The following is a 19769-nucleotide window of genomic DNA, read 5'->3' on the forward strand; positions in this document are numbered from 1 at the left end:
CCACTACATTATATAAGCTCAAAATGTTCCCACACTTATTCCAAAAACTCGTAGCACTCTGCCTTACACAAACCTCAGTCTCTTGATTATGAGACTGAGGTATGTCTGGTTATTTTACAGTTTACTTTATACCATCATACTCACTTTACACTATTAGAAATACTCTCTTTTAGGTAGATTATCCTTCAATTTTAGTCTCTTGATTATAAGACTGAGAAATACTCTCTTTTAGTCTTCTCATCGCCTAACACAACTAATAGAAGGTCCCACAATTCAAGATCACACCCCATACTCCCTTCAGCTCAGCTGCCCCCGGTTCAGCAATCTCAGTTCATATCCTACACCCCTCCACATCTTGCGTCAAAATCACCAACATCCCAAGTCCCTCCGACAGCATCTTCTTTGACTTCAAATTCACAGCCATTGAGTGGATCACAATGATCATGGCGTAACACTGTGACCCAGAATCAGCCTTGGCAGACTCAAATGCAGCAGATGTCTCCTAGGCCCCATTCAGAACCCAAAACAACATTTGTTCATTTTTCACCACCACGCTCTCCAGTTCACATGCCTAACCCCGAACTGCCTCCCTCAGCAGATATCCCATCAGCACTCCCACCTTTATTTGATGCACTATGCTCTCTGGATCTGAACAATCCCACCCCCTGGATAGCCTCACTCGGTGAAAACAACTACATGAAGATTGTGAAGGATATCACATTGTTTATCATAAGAGCTTTTGAGCTCTATGGAGCTCCTGTTGCAAAAGCACAAGGTAGGAACGACTAGGCAGTAGACATAGCTAAGTGTCTGACGAAGAAATGGAAGAGGGTTAAGTACCGCTTGCTTTTACATCTCGCTAGATGTTCTCGCTTACCGTAGTTCCACAGAGGTCTCATTAGATTTCAAGAACAAGCATGGCAAAACTTTAGTAGATCAGGTATGTGTCTCCTTGCGCTGGCTACTGAATGCTTTTTGCTAACATATTTTACAGATTGGCATCGCTGGTGCTAGTTGGACATCAAAAATTCAAAACTACTTGGAGATCGTCAACAAGATCTTTGGACTGGTGAATGGATCTATGCCTGGCTGGGCACAGAGGAGGATCACACAGGTAAGGGCATCAATATTTGCCTTTGGCAATGTCTCTTCGGATCCTACTCCTGAGGTACGTGGACCTATCCGTTAGGATTAGATCTAACAATCTTTCTAGGATGGCCCTACGGGCCCCAAGTTAGCTAGATTTGTTAACATGGGGCTTGCCACCATTGTTAATTATTTTCTTATAATTTTGCAGACCTTACTCACGCTTGGTATGCAAGCTACCAGCACAAATATGGACACCCTCCTAATTGGATCCCTGATGTCACAGTAGCTTTCCTTGTTACAATGGTAAGCGCTCAAATCTCTCATCACACTGACGCAATTGACAACAACTGGATTCAATAGAGGCTTGATGGCTTTGTTGGCAACAACTTTGTCAACAACCGCATATTTGACAAGAGTTCACTTAGGACACATTTTGTTGTAATACCTGTGCATGCAGTTCATATGCCTTGACAGTACCATTTGACTTCTTCCATGCAATGTAGTGTTTGAGGCTGTGGATCTCTAAATCTGTTAGGCTGCTTGGCTCTGAAACAGAGGATGGATGGGGGAACAACTGGACACTTGTCTCTATCTAAGAGTTTTGCTTGCAGGTCCCTTTGAATAGGAGAATAGTTGGCAACAGTACTATTACTGTGGAGTATATGAGGATTCTCATCATCCAAGTCAGCATCAGCACCATAGCTGGCTGGATCATCCTGGCATTAGTGTGAGGTGGGGAGAGTGGACAAAACACAATTGCAACCCAACACTGTGGTGCATCAGATAAGAAAGTGCCCAAAGAGGAAGCTAACTAATAGATATTTGTTGCGTGAACACAGGCTGCTCGTTGCTTGCCATGTCAACAACAATTCTACATACAATGGACCCTCTGCAGCCTTACAACAACCCACTGTCATCAAGTCTGTACTATAGTAAAATTTCCTCATTCAAATTCCACTCACTTAGTACGACTAATGACATTATTTTTCTCCAAGTTCCTCCTCTCTATGCTACATCTGCCCCACAGCCCACAACCTCAGCCCCATTGATTGCAGTCAACCCACTCTTGATCGAATCGCTCAGCTTTGAGGACATTCTGAAAAATCATCACTTCAGCGCCACAGTTCAAAAATATCAAATTGCGGCTGATCAGTTCCTTGAGAGTCAAGCTTACCAGAACAAGCTCGCCGGGCAGATTGAGGGGCTACTTGCTAAAGAACACATCCACATCCACCAGCAACATGAGTCGGAGGAAAAAATCCGGAAGTATAAAGATGAAGTACAAGAATTGACTAAGCAAAACATTAATTTACGACAAGAAAACCACCACCTACTACAAGAAGTTTCACACCTGCAAACTGCCCTGGGTCATCAAACAAATTCTGTGTAAGTGACCTATGCAACCTGAATTCTCTACTGACAGTCTTTTTTATATATTCTAGTGCAGGAATATCTACCATCTATCTGTTACAATTAACATACCAGCACCTACTTACGCTTCACTTTTGTACTTCTACTTTTATTTTCCAAGTCACATGACCAGTCATGTGACCATTTACTTTACTTTACATTTTCGACTTTTCATAGTCACATGACCAGTCATGTGACACATCACCTGACCAGTGTCTAGACTCATCATGTGACCGGTCACATGTTAGACATCGGACTTTGAACTTTATTTACAACTGTACAGTACCTCATGTATTTTAGTATATATACAAGAGCAATACATGGGGAAGGACTCAGCGAGTCCTCCTGTTGTCTAGCACAACTAACTCACTGCAGCCTAAGGGGTAACCACTCCCCATCATCTTCTTCATAGTGTGTTCCTGTGTGCGCCAGAGTAAATAACTCTTGGTCGTTACACTATCTGAGCGACTTTGTGTCACATGCTGCCAACCCAACCCCAGCACGTTTAATAGTATCTACAACTGAAGCCCAGCCCCCCAGCCCTGCCCTGATCAATACCCATTTGAGATTCTATGGGAATTTGATGACTGCAAAAAGGACGAGGATGCTGGACTAACAGCTCAGAACCCCGCTCAACCTGCAATAGAATGTGCTGTCCGACATGCTGATGGCACCATGATCTCCAGCGAGGAATGGACCGCCATCAAAGCTACCACCCGCGTCACTCAAAACAAGCTCGAGCAGTTGCCCCTGCCAAAGTGTCGATCCCAGAAATGGTCGCGGAATTACTATCAATCTGTGTACCCGGCTCAGTGGGCAGCTATCATCCAAGAGATGGAGCAGCAGCAGCCGCTGCTAACTCTATGTTAGAACCATTGGAAGACCAAGCATGTCCTTGGCCAAATGTTGAGGTCTAGTAAGCTGGTTGATGAGGTGGCTATTAGCAATGACAATGAAGACACAACTCTCACTGCTATCTCATCAGAAACAGAAACAGGAACAGGAACGGAAGCTCAAAAATGACGTTGAGCAAGGTCAAGTGTCTTGGAAACAGCAAAGAAACAACGGCCAGTGAGCAGCGCAGCTCTAGAGGCCATGTCAGAGGTACAGATGAGGATAGACAACTCATCCTTGGACGCATTGATGCCTCCACCCACTACCAGCCAGTCCTTTTTTTCTTCTCCTCTTACTACTACTGTACTGACATCAGATTTTCAGTACCTATTCGAAAATCACTTCCTCCCCATCATTTCTGTCTGTTGCCTCAAATAAAGGGTCCAAAAAATACAATGTCAACTTTATAGAGGTCAGCTCCTCTATCTTGACTTGAAAAGTACATTTTTTTCATTATTTTTCACTTATTCATACACTAACAAAATCTAGCTATCATAACTCGCAACCTTGACTCCAACTCCTTTGGTATCAACCTTCTCAACGCTATGGAACTATTAAGAACAAAGCTTGAAGGAAGTGTCTAGCCACTTGCTGAGAGCAATCAGGGACTGGAACTAGAGTCCAATGTGAGTAACTATATTATTAGAGAGTATGACAGGTATACAGTACCTAGAGTCCAATGTGAGTAACTAGAGAATAGGGAGCATTGGACTCTGCAATACTGTCCAAAGTTTTGTAAACAAAGGTAAACAAAGCAGCCATAAAGGCAAAATAATAGAGAACACAATCAATAGTGAATGATAGAAGAATAGATAGAGAAAGGAATGAAAATATATAGGTAGCACAAAGGTGCAGAATCACCAAAACTAACAGGAACTCTCTACAGGCTTCTCCCCCGGCCCCCCTTCCTCCCTTGTGCTCAAATTTATTGAGCGCATCGAGTGTGCTGACCCCAATTCCCCCAAATTCAATGAGGATGACCATGGTGTTTCATGGGGCCATCATCAGTTTACGTTGGGTTCAATGACGTCTTCCTCTGTACTAACATCTTGGACTGCAATAGGTAATTGCGAGACGGCAAGACATCTAATCGCTGCAACGAGGCACATATGTTTCCAGGAAAAGATTTTGTCCTTGACCTTCCTTGCCGACAACTATCTCAACAATATACTTGAACAAATCTGGGCTGCCTGGAAGGCAGCTGGAGGAGTAAGTTCTTTCCCTCATTTCATAATATTCAAACTGATGCTACTTTTACAGCCGGTATCTAAGGGAAAGGCTTCTTCAGCGGTCTCTATGACATCAGCCTCTGCGTCTTTCATTTCAACAGCTACAGATCCCCCCTCTTCTGTCTTGTCAGCATTGGCTCTCACTTTCCTTGTCTTAGTGGCCACCTCTGTCTCATCAATGGAACAATCCACAGTGGGTGGGTCAGATTTGGCCGGCAAAGATGATCGTTGTGCAGGGTTACAAGTAAGTCATCACCAAGGTCCATCAATATATCTATTGACTCACATTCGGTTTACAGGTCTTGCAGAAGAGGAGCTGATGGAATGGATCAAGGCTAGTGGGAATGTCATCACTAACCTGAAACAGCGGACAAAAAAAGGTGATTGTCAATTTTACACTTCGATATCATCTCACATGGTTTCACAGATCTGGTCACCATTATCCTGGCCTTACCCATCAAGAAACAGCCCTCCGAGGTGGAAGTCGAGTCTATTATGTCCAAGGCAAGTGGCCCGCTATATCTCTTACTAAACTACTAATTTACATTACTATTACAGCGGAAGGCGAAGAATGTAACATCCAAATCCAAGAAGTAATCAGTGGTTCTCTTGTCGTCGTCATCATGTTCTTTAGGAAATTTTTTTATTGTCATCATTGTGTATATGCTTTTCTTTTGGACTGATCAGGAGCTCTCATTGTCATTATGTTGTGATTTTTGTATGCTTTTGTATATTATTGTATGCTCTGTGCTACTAGGACTCAGCAATGTGACTACGTTGGACTTAATATTGGACTTTGATTGACTGTTACTGAACTTCCAATGACTGTTATTATGTCAATTGGACTACATCAGATTTCAGATGAACTGGACCTTGCTGGACTCTCACTGGACTATGTTCTATGTTCCCCGAGAAATAAGACTTCATTAGACCCGTTACAGGACTATTTATACGGATTCTAGTCATAGTTCTTGCATATCAGACTGTTGCTGGATTATTATTGACTACATGTGACTACACTTTTTACTGAGGGTAATGGGTGGCTTCAGATAAACAATTTTGGTCCCATCATTACTGCTATTTTCAAAACACTTGTCACAGGTGATACTTTACACTTTTATAACCTCAAACTCATGAGAATTTTAATTCCATCATTTTTGGGCCTAATTCTATAATTCTTGATGATCCTGAAAGGTAAAAATAAGCCCTAGATGCTGGTATAAAAATAATACTTATATAGAAAGAAAAAATATTAGTATTAAAAATGCCCTTATACTGAGGATATATGAATTTTCCTGTCCATTTCATTCACATAAGTGAAGAGAAGTAGGCTATAAACTAAAGCTTTAAGCTTATGCTATATGCTTGTACAACCTATTGGTATCTATACATATTCAAATATATTTTTAAGAATAGATAACTAGTTTCACAAAACTGTAACTGTAGTATAATATGGGTTTATATAGACTTCAAGTTATATAACTAGTACTAGCACCTCATAGAAGTATAATGCCTACTTTTTATATTTATTTGTTCACATTTATGACAATAGAACAACCAGGAAAATTCATGCATCCTCAGTATAAGGGCATTTCTAAGACTAACATAAATTTGTTTCTATATAGATATTATCTTGATGCCAGCATCTACAACTTATTTTTACCATTTAGGATCATCAAGAATAAATAGAATTTGGTCCAGAAATGTTGAAATCAAAATTCTCATGAGTTTGAGGTCAAAAAAGTATGAAGTGTCACCTGTGACAAGTGTTTTAAAAACAACAGTAATCTATGCATATTCCTATTATATATATTACTAAATCTATCACATGTTTCACAACCATGTCTATTTTTATGACACATATGTTTTTAGAATGCCTGACTGACAATAAAGGAACTGTGTTTTTATGGACACATATCTTTTTGCAAGACTACATTACATTATATTACAAATACTTTACCAAATTTTCATAAGCAAGTATAGTACCATATGGAATGGTATCCTCACTCACCCAATTTGCACTTCAGGCACCCCCAGGAGCCTAACATTTAGATTGATCACCCACTGTACATCTATCCACCTAAAACGTAGATTTTTCCTGGTCTGTCCCACACTTTTTGCCTCTGGGATCATCCCAAATATAATATAAATGGGACATCCCATTATTTGGGATGGTCCCAGTGGGATGAACATAGTACTTGATTAGCAATTACCACCATATAACATTGTTTTCACAGGATGGATAATATCATTTTACTGTGTTATATATATATTTTTTAGAGGCTTATTGCTGAAATGTTGACACATGTATGTAATGTAAATATAATCCAAAATGAAATAACACATAGAGTATATTTGTGGTCATAAAAGGAAAAGTATGCTTCAGAGTATTACAAATTATTAATTGCCAAAGGCTACATAACATCATGATGAAACTCAAAACAGCACAGTCTGAAAAATATTGCCAATACACCAACTGATACAACAACCACAAAAATTATCAAACCTGTGAAATGCCTCTACCCCTTGTAGAGACTTTGGAAATATTTTGAACTTTTGATATTCTCTTTATGAACTAATAGATGTTTGAATGCAGGTTTACTGAAGTGTTGAATGATGAATCATATATCACATGGATAACTAGAATATGTCTGGCTATTTGTGCTTAGGAATGCTTATTCTTGTCCTTTTAGCAGTGTCATATAGAAATGAAAAGTGGAGGGTAATGTTATTATAGAAAAGCTGATAATCAATTTAGGTTTGGCAGAAAAAACATTTTTAAAGGAGTATGGCATACTATTATATGATAATAAATCCAATAACTATTGATGTATGTATTTGTAGCCAAACTGGTAATACTCTTGCTGTATCAAAATAAAGTAAGGTCATCAAGAAATATTATTGAAGAAGGGTGGAAATGTTACTGAAGGAAAACAGTGTTAAATACACACATAAATAAAAGTGTTTGAGTCAAAGATGGACATAAGTGAAAGCACAAATCAGACTAGTCAAGGTGATTAGGTTCAAGAATATAATATCTGAGATTGTGAAAAGAGAAAGCCTGTAAGTAGGTAAGAATGTTCCACATAACTGATTGGGGTCTTCTATATGGAGGCTGGGATGGTCCCTACAGTAGCCGCTATAGGACAACTGCTATACAGGTCATGGGATATCTTTAATGCAGGTTGGGACATCACATATTCCAACTGGGATGGCATGGGCCACAGTGGTTATAGGGCATCCCAAATATAGGTTGGGATGGTCCCACAGTGCTCATGGGACAATCCCATATAGGCCAAGGGATATACAACATGCAGGATAGAATTATCCAACAGTGGTCATAGGTTTATGAGAAATGGTTTACTGATATATCTTGAAGATATTATATCTGGTGTCTTGCCTAAATCCCAATCCATTTGTGACAAAGGTATTGTTGGTATATTACACTCACTCTATAGATATAATTCTCTCTTTCCTATTCTACCTTCTTTTTCCTTCATGAATTGACCGCTTTTCTTTGACATTACATAAGCTAATATTTCCCATGCTTACTCCAAAACTCGTAGCATTCTACCTTATACAAACCTCAGTCTCTTGATAATAAGACTGAGGTATGTCTGTCTACTCTACAGTTCTCATTATATCATTATACTCACATTAAACCATCAGAACATCTCTTTTATAGGTAGTTTACTATTCAATAACAGTCTCTTGAAAATAAGACTGAGAACATCTCTTTTATAGTCTTCTCATAGCCTCACAATATTGGATTTAGCCATGTGACCTCACATAGCCACCTGACCACAGGGAGTGCATAAAAGCAAAGTGGACCAGCCGGGGATTGAACCCAGGACCTTTGCCTATATATAGTGGTGCTCTAACCAACTGAGCTACCAGCCCTTGTACTAATGTCAACTCATGACATGTGTTGTCTAACAAGGCTAACAGGCTTTGACCTTGACTATTCCAACAGGTATATAGGGAGTTAACCTTGGAAAGTCTAGTCACTGCCAGATTTCATGTTTAACACTTGACCCATAAGCTTCAGGTCTCCAAAACACAATATCCTTCATCATTATTCAGAGCCAATGAGTCAGATAGAGTTGGATTATCAGGCATTTACTCTGTTACTACCTCTCCAACCTTTATCCTAAATCTGGTCTATTTGTAGGCAGTTGGCTCCAGATATACTATGGAAGATTATTGTACAAGAAGATTAAAAGGCTGAATTCTGACACAGGAGTATATAATACATCAGATACCTCAGAATCAATTCTTCCTCAATTTATAACCATGTGCAGTTGGTTCAACACTTTGCAACCCTAGACCAACTAATTTGGATTTTCCAAACAGTTTACTTTATTCAGCCATATTAGAACCCTAGGCAACCGGTGCCAGTGGTTGCACCTTATTGCAGCTACCTGAACATCTGTATGAAAATTGAGTGAAGATTATAAAGGTATTTTGTCTGTATAAGTCTATCCCAAAGTACAACACAGCAGATGGTCTCTGGCCCTTGAGAGCTCTAGTTTTAAATATAGTCTCCAGCAACCATGGATACACAAAACAATACCAGATTCCAACAGGTGAACATATTATTGCCACCAAGTTCAGGTATGGTATATCCAAGGAACACTACAGGACCGTCCCACTTTACACATGGGATATCCCATAAGCACTGTGGGACCATCCCATGATCACTGCAGGACTATCCTAGAATGTAGAGGAGGATAATTCCACACACATCACATCCCCAGAACAACTCCATAGCCAAATATATATGTAGTATTAGTGGGGGAGTTCAGAGTACTTGTAATGTATGTTTTGATCCATAGGTTCACCAGTGCTAGACTGCAACTGTCTGTTACACTAAATTACAGGCTTGCTATTCCTAGATACTTGTACATAAGACTTGCACATAATAAGCCTTGTCTCAGTACTCACCTCAATAGATACCCTGCTATATTATTATGTTGACTGCACTGAAAAGTGGTGCAATTGCTTTGCCAAATATAGGTTTTGTTTCACCATCTGGCAACACGCGCAATGAACCTACGGTCTGGAATGACTGAAAATATTACTTTGTATTCCCGTAATACACCCACAGCCATTGGGAGGCACATTGTCTTACTACTAGTACATTAGTATAGTGAGATTTACTTGTAGACACAGCCACAGGGGGTGTTTCAGCCAGTCTGAGATTGAAGTCGCCGAGCCTGAGAGAGGTCAGATAGCAATGAAACTTTGTATTTTTTTTTGGAAGGACATTTATAGCAGCTACAGTGGGCCACATATTATTGTATCATTCAAATTGTGACAAAATATTTTATCATGTTGTCATTTGATAGCCAGCCCTTGCATAAAGTTGAGATATTTTAGACATATAAACTCAAGTTTGTTATTAGTTAAATCAAACAGACATGTTTTATGTGATAGTTATCTTGATTTTGTGTTCATAGTAAGTTATTCATGATATGCTGTAGCAAAATGAAAAATGTGCAAAATTAACTCTAATATTAGCAAAGTCTTTGTATTGTATTTGACCACCACAAAATATAAAATCAAAAGTTTTGTAGATAAGAACTAAAAACCCTTTTCAGGGGCTGCTAATGATTTCAGTACAACTCTATTACACCTGAAGAAAGGTAAAGCACAGCAGAGATAAAAGAAAACAATTAGACAGAACTTAAAGTACGTAGTAAAATACCCTTATGAGGTGGGATGTAGTGTTGCTGCAGATCAGTTATGGTTGGTTTTGAGTTGGTTATTCTTGGTTAAGGCCTAATTTGGTTTATAGGGTTTAATTAAATAAATAAAATTATCAATTTCAATTTGATTTCCATTCTCAACTGGTTTCAACCTAAAATAAACACCTTCTCTAACCTATGCAAGATTGTAAGCTGTGATAATGCCCACACAACTCAGACAGGGATATTGTTGTTTGATAGAACTAATTCATTCTAGTCTACAGCAACCTTATATAGTTGTAAAGTATAATATAAATAAAAGAAGCTATGGGTCCTCTTCTACCGCTTGGAGAATAGCATTCAGTACATCAGCAGATGTATTTGTATCAGCATCAAGCAAAGTATGAAGAAGATCCATATCAGGAGACTTATCATCCATCATTTCTTCTGTTCTAACTTGCCATCCTGAAGTAAAATTTAATCGCTCCTTCTTCAGGTAGAACTTGAGTACCTGGAGTGCTTCCATCAGTCAGTAGAGGGCTGATACAATTACATTTTTTGTATCTGTTTCACTACTTGATGATAATACTCATTCACAAGGAACATATGAGGCTTAAATTGGAAGATAATCCATTGCTATAGCAAAGAGAGTTGGAAAAACTTTCCCATCTGCCTGCACAAAAGTCACAAACCAGACTATAGATGAAATAAGATGATTTGTGTACTGCCCAAAAATTTAGAGGACTTGTACCCTCACATGAAAGTGGAGCCAAGGCATAGACATTATATTCTTCCTCCACAGAATGTGCTGTAGGTGCTGTTCCCTGTTTCCTTCCCATTTGCATATCAGAAATACCATATGTATCTGCAAGTGACATATATGCAAGACTAGAAGTTGACTGAGATAGCTCTTGAGGCTCTGAAGCTTGCAATTGGGAAGACTTATGTTCTCGCATCTAGTTCATGAATAAGCGACCATACTTTATTCTATTTCTTGTGTATAAACTACTTACTGTGTCCAGGATTGTTGATTTGGCTTGTCTGATATAGCAGTTTTCCCAATGTTTGCTAATCCAGGAAAATTGTATTGTGGGCATGATCACTATAAAAGAAGAGATTAAACATTGTATCGCTCCAAATAAAATCACTTACGCATGGCCAAAATATAGGCACTTGTATTATCCACTTGTTGATAATATTTGTTAGCCCATTTTAAGGCAATAGAAGTAAAAATGCTAAGGCGTGGACTATTTTCCGCTAGGGTTTCCCATTGCGTCGTCACAGTTTCTAGCATTGGAATGCATCCTCCAAGGAGAGGCATTGACTCTCCAGACATTACTTGTTGTGCAATGTGAGGTACCTAATAAAAAAGGATCATCAGATAGATAGAATACCATGAGAAAAACACTTACCATAAGAATAATCTCAAAATCCTGCAACACTAACCATTCAGCATGGGTTAATAAGATATTGTTAATTTCAGCATTGTGGGGCTGTGATAAAAATGTTTGATGGCCTATTTTTTTATAGTTTTTCCCTAATGATAGTATAGACCACAACTTACTAGCTTAAGTTCCCTCAGTCTGTGTATCATAAAGTAAACTGAATCCCACCTTGTGCGCACATCCCACAAAAGCTCTACAGCAGGGAGTTTTTCTGCTTTCCTAGTTGGTGTTTCTTTGAACCAGTTTCTCTTATCACCTGCCAAAATTAAATTCCTAAATTCATCTTTCCTTTGTCCTGAAGCTCATATAGCTTCAACAACAGCTCTTCTAAGAGTAATAGGGTCCCATTTAAGAGCCTCTCTATATTCCTCCAAATCTGGAAAGCCCTGTGAAAGATTGTTTACCCAATTATCTGATAGAGCTTCATAGTTGGCACTTGAGAACTCATCAATTGTATGCTTGACACAGATATTAAAAATGTGAGGGAAGCACATGATCCATCGTTCTTGTGGGTTGAAGTCTATTTCTCTTTCTTGAAGCATGGTAGAAAGATGCTCCATGCACATTGCATTGTTTTCTGCATTATCCATAGTGAAGTGGCCAACCTAAATATCTCTTGTGATTATACATCCGCTTGGATTCATATACAATATACACTCACATTAACAGTTATACCAGCCCTGTCCAAGAGATGCCTGATAGTACGTGCTAATGCCTTGCCAGAATGGTTTCCCTTCAAACAATGAAATGCAATAAGGGCTGCCTTGGAATGGAGTCCCTGAGTAGCCTCTTCTCTAACAATATAATGCGCTGTCACAGCAGAATATGCTCATTGTGATTTACTAGACCATATATCAGCAGTACAAAAAATTTGACCCACAGCGTGCTAGAAAATAAATTAAGATACAAAGCTGAATAAAAGATGCTATACTCACTGTCATGTCATCTTTCAATAGCATGAAACAATTTTGCCATGCTTCAATAATAAGCTCATGTAGCTTTGTTTGATGACGTATATCTTCCTCTTGGAGTTCATGTCGTAATAGTAAAAGAAGTTTTCAAAATTCTGGATGCTTAACCATGTTCAAAGACTAAATCCATAATTATAAGAGAGTCAGCTTATCTTTGAAAACACTCTTGTTACTTACTTGGTCATCAGCAACAATAAAGTTGACCAGATGTTCATAAAAGGCTCTGATGGAGAACTCTGGATGTGCATGAGACTCCTGGCTTCCCATATCTCCAAGCCCACTACAACCTCCTCTGGATTGTATGCCAGAGGCATCAACAGCAGTTCGATCACTAGCCAATGCCAACCCATTCACTACTTCTCTGTCCTGAAGTCCTTTCCTAGTCATTAGAAGAGTAACAACCCATTGATGCCGTATTGCAAGCTGCTTTCACTCCTCATAATGAAATTTCTCTATATGGGGACGGAGAACAGAAGTAGATTCATCAGATTTATAGATGTAATTGCGAGAACATTTTCCTCTCTTCTGAGACCATTTTTGCTGGAAGTCTTCTGGATTGGCGTTGAAAAGGTCTCTGGAAAGGTTTGTATCACATGAGGAAACTAAGGAGTAGGGATATTGATGTACTGACAATAGGTACAAGTGGTTCCCTCCTCTGTATGTTTGAAAAAATGATAGACATCATCTGTGGAACCAACACATCCTGGTTCAGGGGGTTCTATTGCAGCTGGAATAGGAGCATGCTGCAGACCCCCAATATCTGTGTTAGCAGGAGTTTCAGATGGGGGTTGTATCCTGAGTTTTTCCATAAGGTGAAGAGTATTCAAAAAATAGATGCTTTGGGTCAACAGGAAAGTGTGTACCATTCTCTTGTTCATCATCTAAAGCCCCCACATTTGGGTCAAACTCTTCTCTTACAGCTTGGTCAGGCTCCCTGCATGGCTGAGGAGACCTCAGCCTCGACCCTGTGGGAAGTTATGTGCTCTGCTATGGTTAGGCATAAAAATTGGGTCAAAAGTGTAGTAAAGCAAGGGTGAATGGGACCAGAGAAATATATATAAGTGGACAAGCCTATGAATCATACCTATAAGGGTGGGGTGATGTGGCAGACAAGCAGCAATACCAGTTTTCTATTGTGGGAAAGAACTTCTAACTTTACAAAGTGCACATTTGCGCATCTTAACCCTAATTACCCTCAGCTACCCCAGTCTGGGTGCTCATGGGGAACGGTCTTATGTATGTACTGTAGTAAAGCTTTGATCTGCGAGCTTTGGCCTGGAAGCCACGGTATGGCATGGCTTCCGTGCCAAAAATGCAGGGGGACGGAAAGCTGAGAATGGCCTTGAGTCAGTCGCCCCAGCGCCAACATAAGTGCTGTAGGTGTGTGCAACGTCCAAACAGGCCAGATAAGCTGCTTTGACTTCTCAACAAGCAATAATACAAATTTGTCGTATATCAAATTCTGAATGTACAGCTGTGAACTGGCCATGCAGTCCCGACCAGTGTGTGGCTGTTTAGAATGTGAATTGAAGAGGAAGCCATCGGGGATTAAGGGAAGGGTTTCTATTCTGGGTGTAGCCTGATCAGGATTGCGTCATGCACCAAAATTGATTGGTAGCATGAACAGGTGTCAATAACAAAGCGAATATTCAAAAGACTCGCCTTTGCGCCACACAGGCACAGTGCCACGTGGAATAGCAATCCAGTCACGCTCACCTTTGCTTTTTCATTCAGTACTTTCCGCGTTTCGGCATTTTGGCAAATTTTTGTGTTGCCACTGGCTACACATTGCATTACGCCCTTGCTTTTGTTGTTTCCTTCACTTCCCTTCCTTTGCCTAGCCCCACCATGGGTCCCTTACTCTCGTTTTTATTCTCACCCGACGGTCGTTTCTGGATCCCCATTTTAGTTCACCTCCTCGTCACCTCCAGCCTCCTCCTCCTCATCTTCTTTGCTCCCCCACCATTTCTGATGTCACCACTTCCTATCTGCTTCCGTCGCCGATCCGTCAACTACCATGTTCCACTGCTGATATCAGCAAAGCCCTGGCGGCCGGTTCAAATTGGGCAACAGGTCCATCTTAATGACGTCAATCTACCATCATATACTATCAAAACATCGGTCACTCATCTTGCCTGGTTGGAGCGTGGGTGGGTAGTTTTTGAGCTGGAGAAGGTTCATCCCCTTGCGTTGCTCATGTTCATTGCTGTCCCATTCACTTGGGTACACTTATCTTTTGTCCATCGTCTTCGCTACAGCTACACCTACCACACGCTTCCTGGGACTCACTTGTTCCAAATTGGGACTACTCCCCTCCCTCCCTCGTTTGACCAGGTGGTCCAGTACAACCAGCCTATTGGTAAGGCCATGGAACCATTGGATTTGGACTAGGTGGTGGACCACTGGCTCCAGTTTCTTTTTTTCAGCAGAACATTCATTTACAGTGTGATTATTTTTGATTTTTGAATCATTTATATGGACACATATTTTTTAGAATGCCTGACTGACAATAAAGGAACTGTGTTGATACTGATAGTGTTTTGCCTTGCCGCTATTGGACTTTACTTTATGGCTATACAAACCTGTGACATTATTCACAGCATTCATTGTTCTATCCCTTTTTTTTTCCTTTTTTTTTACAATCTTATCCTGTACTACCTATGCAGGATTCATCAGCATACATTCCTTCCTTCATGTTCTTTCTCATTCTTTTTGCACAGCTATACTGTGCATAGCCTACTTTTCTTTTACTATATAAACCCCTGTATTTTACCTTGTAAAACAACAAGAACTCAAATCCAGACTTCTTCTCTAATCTCAAGTTCACTACTCACTACTACTTGTGATCCAGTGTGGTCACAACACTTCCCACTGCTACCACTGTCAACTGCTGTCATCGTCACTCATCACTTTTTGAAAGTGATTGTTATCCCTTTTGATTAGAGTCCTTCTGAGCACTACAGTCTATGCGTCAGGAGCCTGCTATCACTGGGAACTTTGTCACCTCATCATATTGTCATTCTCAAACCTACCTTGTGCTACTATTAGCAAGGTAGTGCTTGTCTATACTCGCTACAAAGCCCCTATCCTTCTGCATTCCAACTATCCCTCCTTCTCAAAACCACACACCCATACATCTTTGGGTTTTACTTTGAAGGATCGTTATACGTACCACCCCACAAACAACCAGACCACTCCACTGTTCTAGGAGGAAAAGCCCATAAACAAGTTCTGTGGAATCTGGGAGGATTGTGTGTAAGTTTGTTTTTGTGTGTTTTTTTTTCTAACAACAGTTCTTATCATCGACAATGCGCGGGAAACACCTTCCTTTTCTGATTTTAGACTTACAATATCTCACAATACTTTGTTTCTCCACTTACACTAGTTTTACCTCAGTCATTCTACAATTGACTGAGTATTTCTCTATTATTTTTAGTATATTGAATTACCACAACCAGAGAAGTGTATTGGAGGAACACTGACTTTAATAAAGCCTTTATATAGACTGGTTGCTGGAGATATAATATGGGGGCCAGACCTTGGTTGAGCATGGCCAAACAGGTGATGAGGATAAATCAAGAATGAATGGAGTTAACTAGCTACAAGTATAAAGGTAGCAAGTGAAAGAAGAAAATAGTTATGAAAATAGTAGTATACAAGTAAGAAAATGAAGATAATTTTGAACTTTGGGGTATATGGGATTGCAAAATTGCACTTATCAGTATTATGTAGGACAAGGATATATGAGATATAAATGTCAAAGCAGGTGTAGTGCACTCTATCCATGCTGGCGTCTGCATGTGGAGTGTCAGCTCTTAGGTTTTATAAATTACATTAGGAGTAGTTTTTGAGTGCCTCAAAGCTGAGCTAAAATAAAAGCCAAATATAAGTTTCCCTCTAATTTAAGGAGAAAACCTTTGTGCTAATAAAACTAAGTGAAACTCAGCCGCTGCCCTAGAGGCTATAGAAACGACTGAGGTATTCCTATACTAAACCCCCTACTACTTATAGTCAGAGGTGCTACTCGCTACAGTATAATAACTCCTAGGAGAACAATAGTTACTCCATGGAGTGGTGGCTATGCTCCATGGAGAACAATGGCTGCTTTTGCAGAGACCGGGTTTATCCGGTTTTGTCACTCCCACTCGAGTGCAACCGTAGTCCCATAGCTTTAGAGAATTTCCAGTGTTTTTCGTGAGTGAGGGGTTTAGTGAGAATGTCGGCAACCATATCTCCTGTAGGAACATATGTGATTACTGCCTCTCCCTTTAATACTAAGTCATCTCGGATAAAATGATATTTCTGTTGAATGTGTTTTGTGAGAGCACGGAACTGTGGATCTAGTGTAAGAATAATAGCTGCTTGATTGTCACAGTGCAATGTTGTAGGTCCATTTTGAGCATGTCCAATTTCTTCAAAAAGTGTCTGAAGCCATGCAAGGTGTTGTCCAGCATTGCTCAATCCAATGTACTCTGACTCTGTGGAGGATAAAGCTACCATGCTTTGTCTTTTGCTTGTCCAGGAGATTGCTCCTCGGATGGTGATAAAGACAAACCCTGATGTTGATTGAGACGTGTCTGGGTCTCCAGACCAATCTGCATCTGAATATCCATAGAAATCCATGTCCATGGAGACATCTGTGCCATCATATTGTAGTTCCATGTCCCTGGTTGCTTTCAGATATTAGAGGACACATTTTGCAGCTTCTCAGTGATGGCTCCTTGGAGCTGAGCTATGCCTGCTTAGTATTCCAACGATGTAGGCAATGTCTGGGCGGATTCCGAGCATGGCATACATGAGGGAGCCTACAATTGAGAGATATGACACTTGACGCCCTTCAATATACATCTCGTGTTGCACAATATCTTCCCCTGGAGTGTTTGCGAGGAGTTTTGATTCATGGGCCATCGGTGTCCATACTGGTTTGCAGTTCTTCATTCCAGTACGCTCCAGGACTGTGTCAATGTATTGGCATTGCAATAGGGATATTGTTTTGTTTGAACAATCATGTTGGATTTCTATTCTGAGGATGTATTTTACTTCTCCAAGGTCCCGCATTTTGAATATGGATTTGAGTTTGGCTTTTGTGATATCCATGAATTTTTGGGATGAAGCTCCTAGGAGGAGGTCATCTACATAGACAACAACAAAGCATATTTGTTTGTTGTCCCAAGATACATAGAGACATGTTTCTGCATTTAGTCTTGTGAAACCAAGCTCCTGGAGCTTGCGATCAAAAGTTTTGTTCCATGTACGACCAGCTTGTTTTAACCCGTAGATGGATTTCTTCAATCTCCAGCAGTATCCAGGTTGGATAGAAACACCCCCTGGAGGAAGCATGTACAGTTCTTCTTCAAGTTCTCCATTGAGATAAGCTGTAGATATGTCCATTTGATCAAATTCTAGGTTGTACTTTGCTGCCAGGGCTAGAATAATTTGGATTGACTCTAAGTTTGCAACCGGAGCAAAAACCTCCTGGTAATCAATGCCCTCCCTTTGAGTAAAACCTCGTGCAACAATCCAGAGTTTGTTTGTATCTCTCAATGTTTCCGTTTTGATCAAACTTGATCCGGAACACAGGTTTTGATGTGATGGGTTTTACTCCCTTCGGAAGTGGAACAGTGTCATATACTGCATTAGTATTGAGACTTAGGAGTTCCTCCTCCAAGGCAGACATCCATAATTCTCCATCCGGACGTGATAAGGCTTCCTTTAGTGTCCTTGGAAGGTCTGTGTTAGATGGACCAGTACTTGCTATTCCAGCAAAGAATGTCTCCTCTGTATTAGATGTTTCTTCATGAACCTCAGGAGTGTTAAATTTCTTCATGGAGTTGTCATGCTGCTCTTTTTGAGACTGTTCCTCATCCAGAGTCCTTTGATAATCTCGGTTTTTGTCTGCAGGACGGGTCTGGCGACTGCTTCTGTGTGCTCCTAGGACTTCAGCAGGCATGACTGCTCTTTTAGGAACTTGTGCAGGTACTCCAGGGAGTAGACGCATTTGTGTGTGTGTTGCCCCACTCACTCCTGAAGGTGTTGAATCACTCCTCGGAGGCATTGTATGCCTTCCAGAAGCTGATCCAATGGACAGGCTGTCTAGCTGTATTCGGACTTTTTCCACATCAGCTGGCTGTATGTTGAGGGGCTGTCCTCCCACTGACTGTGACTCTAATTTGGGTTTCCATTCTGAAGATGGCCAGTTTTCAGGTCTTGATTGTAGAGACTGTTGTGGAGGATGTCTTAGCTGATCAGGTGCTCCCACTGCTCTCGGAACGTCTCCACGGAGGTATTGCCCTACTGCTCTTGGAACATCTTCATGCTGATATGGTTCCATTGCTTGTGGAACGTCTCCTTGGAGATGTGGTTCCATTTGCAATTCATTTGGATCTTGGATCCGAGGGTCAGGATCATCCTCCTCCAATTTTTTTTGTTCTGGATAGTGAGCATTCTCTGGAATAAGTCCCTCCCACTGATCTGTGCTAGTGTCTGTGTTCCAGGGAGCAGTGTTGTCCTTTTGTACCTTTCTGGATTCATTGAATATGACATGCCGACTGGAAAACACAGTTCATTTTTCAGTGTCTAGGAGTTTGTAGGCTTATTTTCCATGTGTGTAGCCAATCATTATGGCTTTGCGCCCCTTGGAGTAAAACTTCCTTTGCCTTTTGTCTTTTGGAATCAAGGGATATGCTTGGCATCCGAAAGGGCGAAACAAAGTTGGATCAACTCTCCTTTTACACAGTATTTCATATGGGGTCTTTCCATGGAGTCCTGATGCTGGGCTGCGTGCTGTGATATATGCAGCCGTTTGCGATTCATGCATTTTGCAATGCCATTTCGGTCTGGAGTATCTGCAGCTGCAGTTTCTTGGATGACACCATCTCCTCGGAGTTGATTTTTGAATGTATTGCCAGTATATTCTCCTCCCCCATCGTTCCAGAGGAATTCTGTGTACAGTGGAGCAAAGTTTTCTTCTCCCAAATGAGTCTGGAAGAATGTTTGGACATCTTCTTTCCATTGCTTGTATTGTTCCAATGCTTCACTTTTGTG

At 40.5% G+C, this 19769-nt stretch overlaps 2 protein-coding genes across 2 annotated transcripts; one reads left to right on the top strand and one right to left on the bottom strand.

Moving 5' to 3' along the window:
- Positions 1-567: 567 nt before the first annotated feature.
- Positions 568-5162, top strand: SERLADRAFT_432960 (uncharacterized protein; the record flags this gene model as incomplete). Its single annotated transcript, XM_007313132.1, has 11 exons — positions 568-775; positions 864-940; positions 995-1168; positions 1214-1233; positions 2056-2475; positions 3027-3364; positions 4280-4378; positions 4457-4602; positions 4654-4870; positions 4922-5002; positions 5050-5162. The coding sequence occupies 11 exons, from the start codon at positions 568-570 to the stop codon at positions 5160-5162; spliced, it is 1893 nt and encodes a 630-aa protein (XP_007313194.1).
- Positions 5163-19317: 14155 nt separating this feature from the next.
- SERLADRAFT_345841 (uncharacterized protein) lies at positions 19318-19542 on the bottom strand (the record flags this gene model as incomplete). Its single annotated transcript, XM_007313133.1, has 1 exon — positions 19318-19542. The coding sequence occupies one exon, from the start codon at positions 19540-19542 to the stop codon at positions 19318-19320; it is 225 nt and encodes a 74-aa protein (XP_007313195.1).
- Positions 19543-19769: the final 227 nt, after the last annotated feature.

The sequence above is a fragment of the Serpula lacrymans genome, assembly GCF_000218685.1.
Source record: "Serpula lacrymans var. lacrymans S7.9 unplaced genomic scaffold SERLAscaffold_2, whole genome shotgun sequence".
Classification (NCBI taxonomy): Eukaryota; Fungi; Basidiomycota; class Agaricomycetes; order Boletales; family Serpulaceae; genus Serpula; species Serpula lacrymans.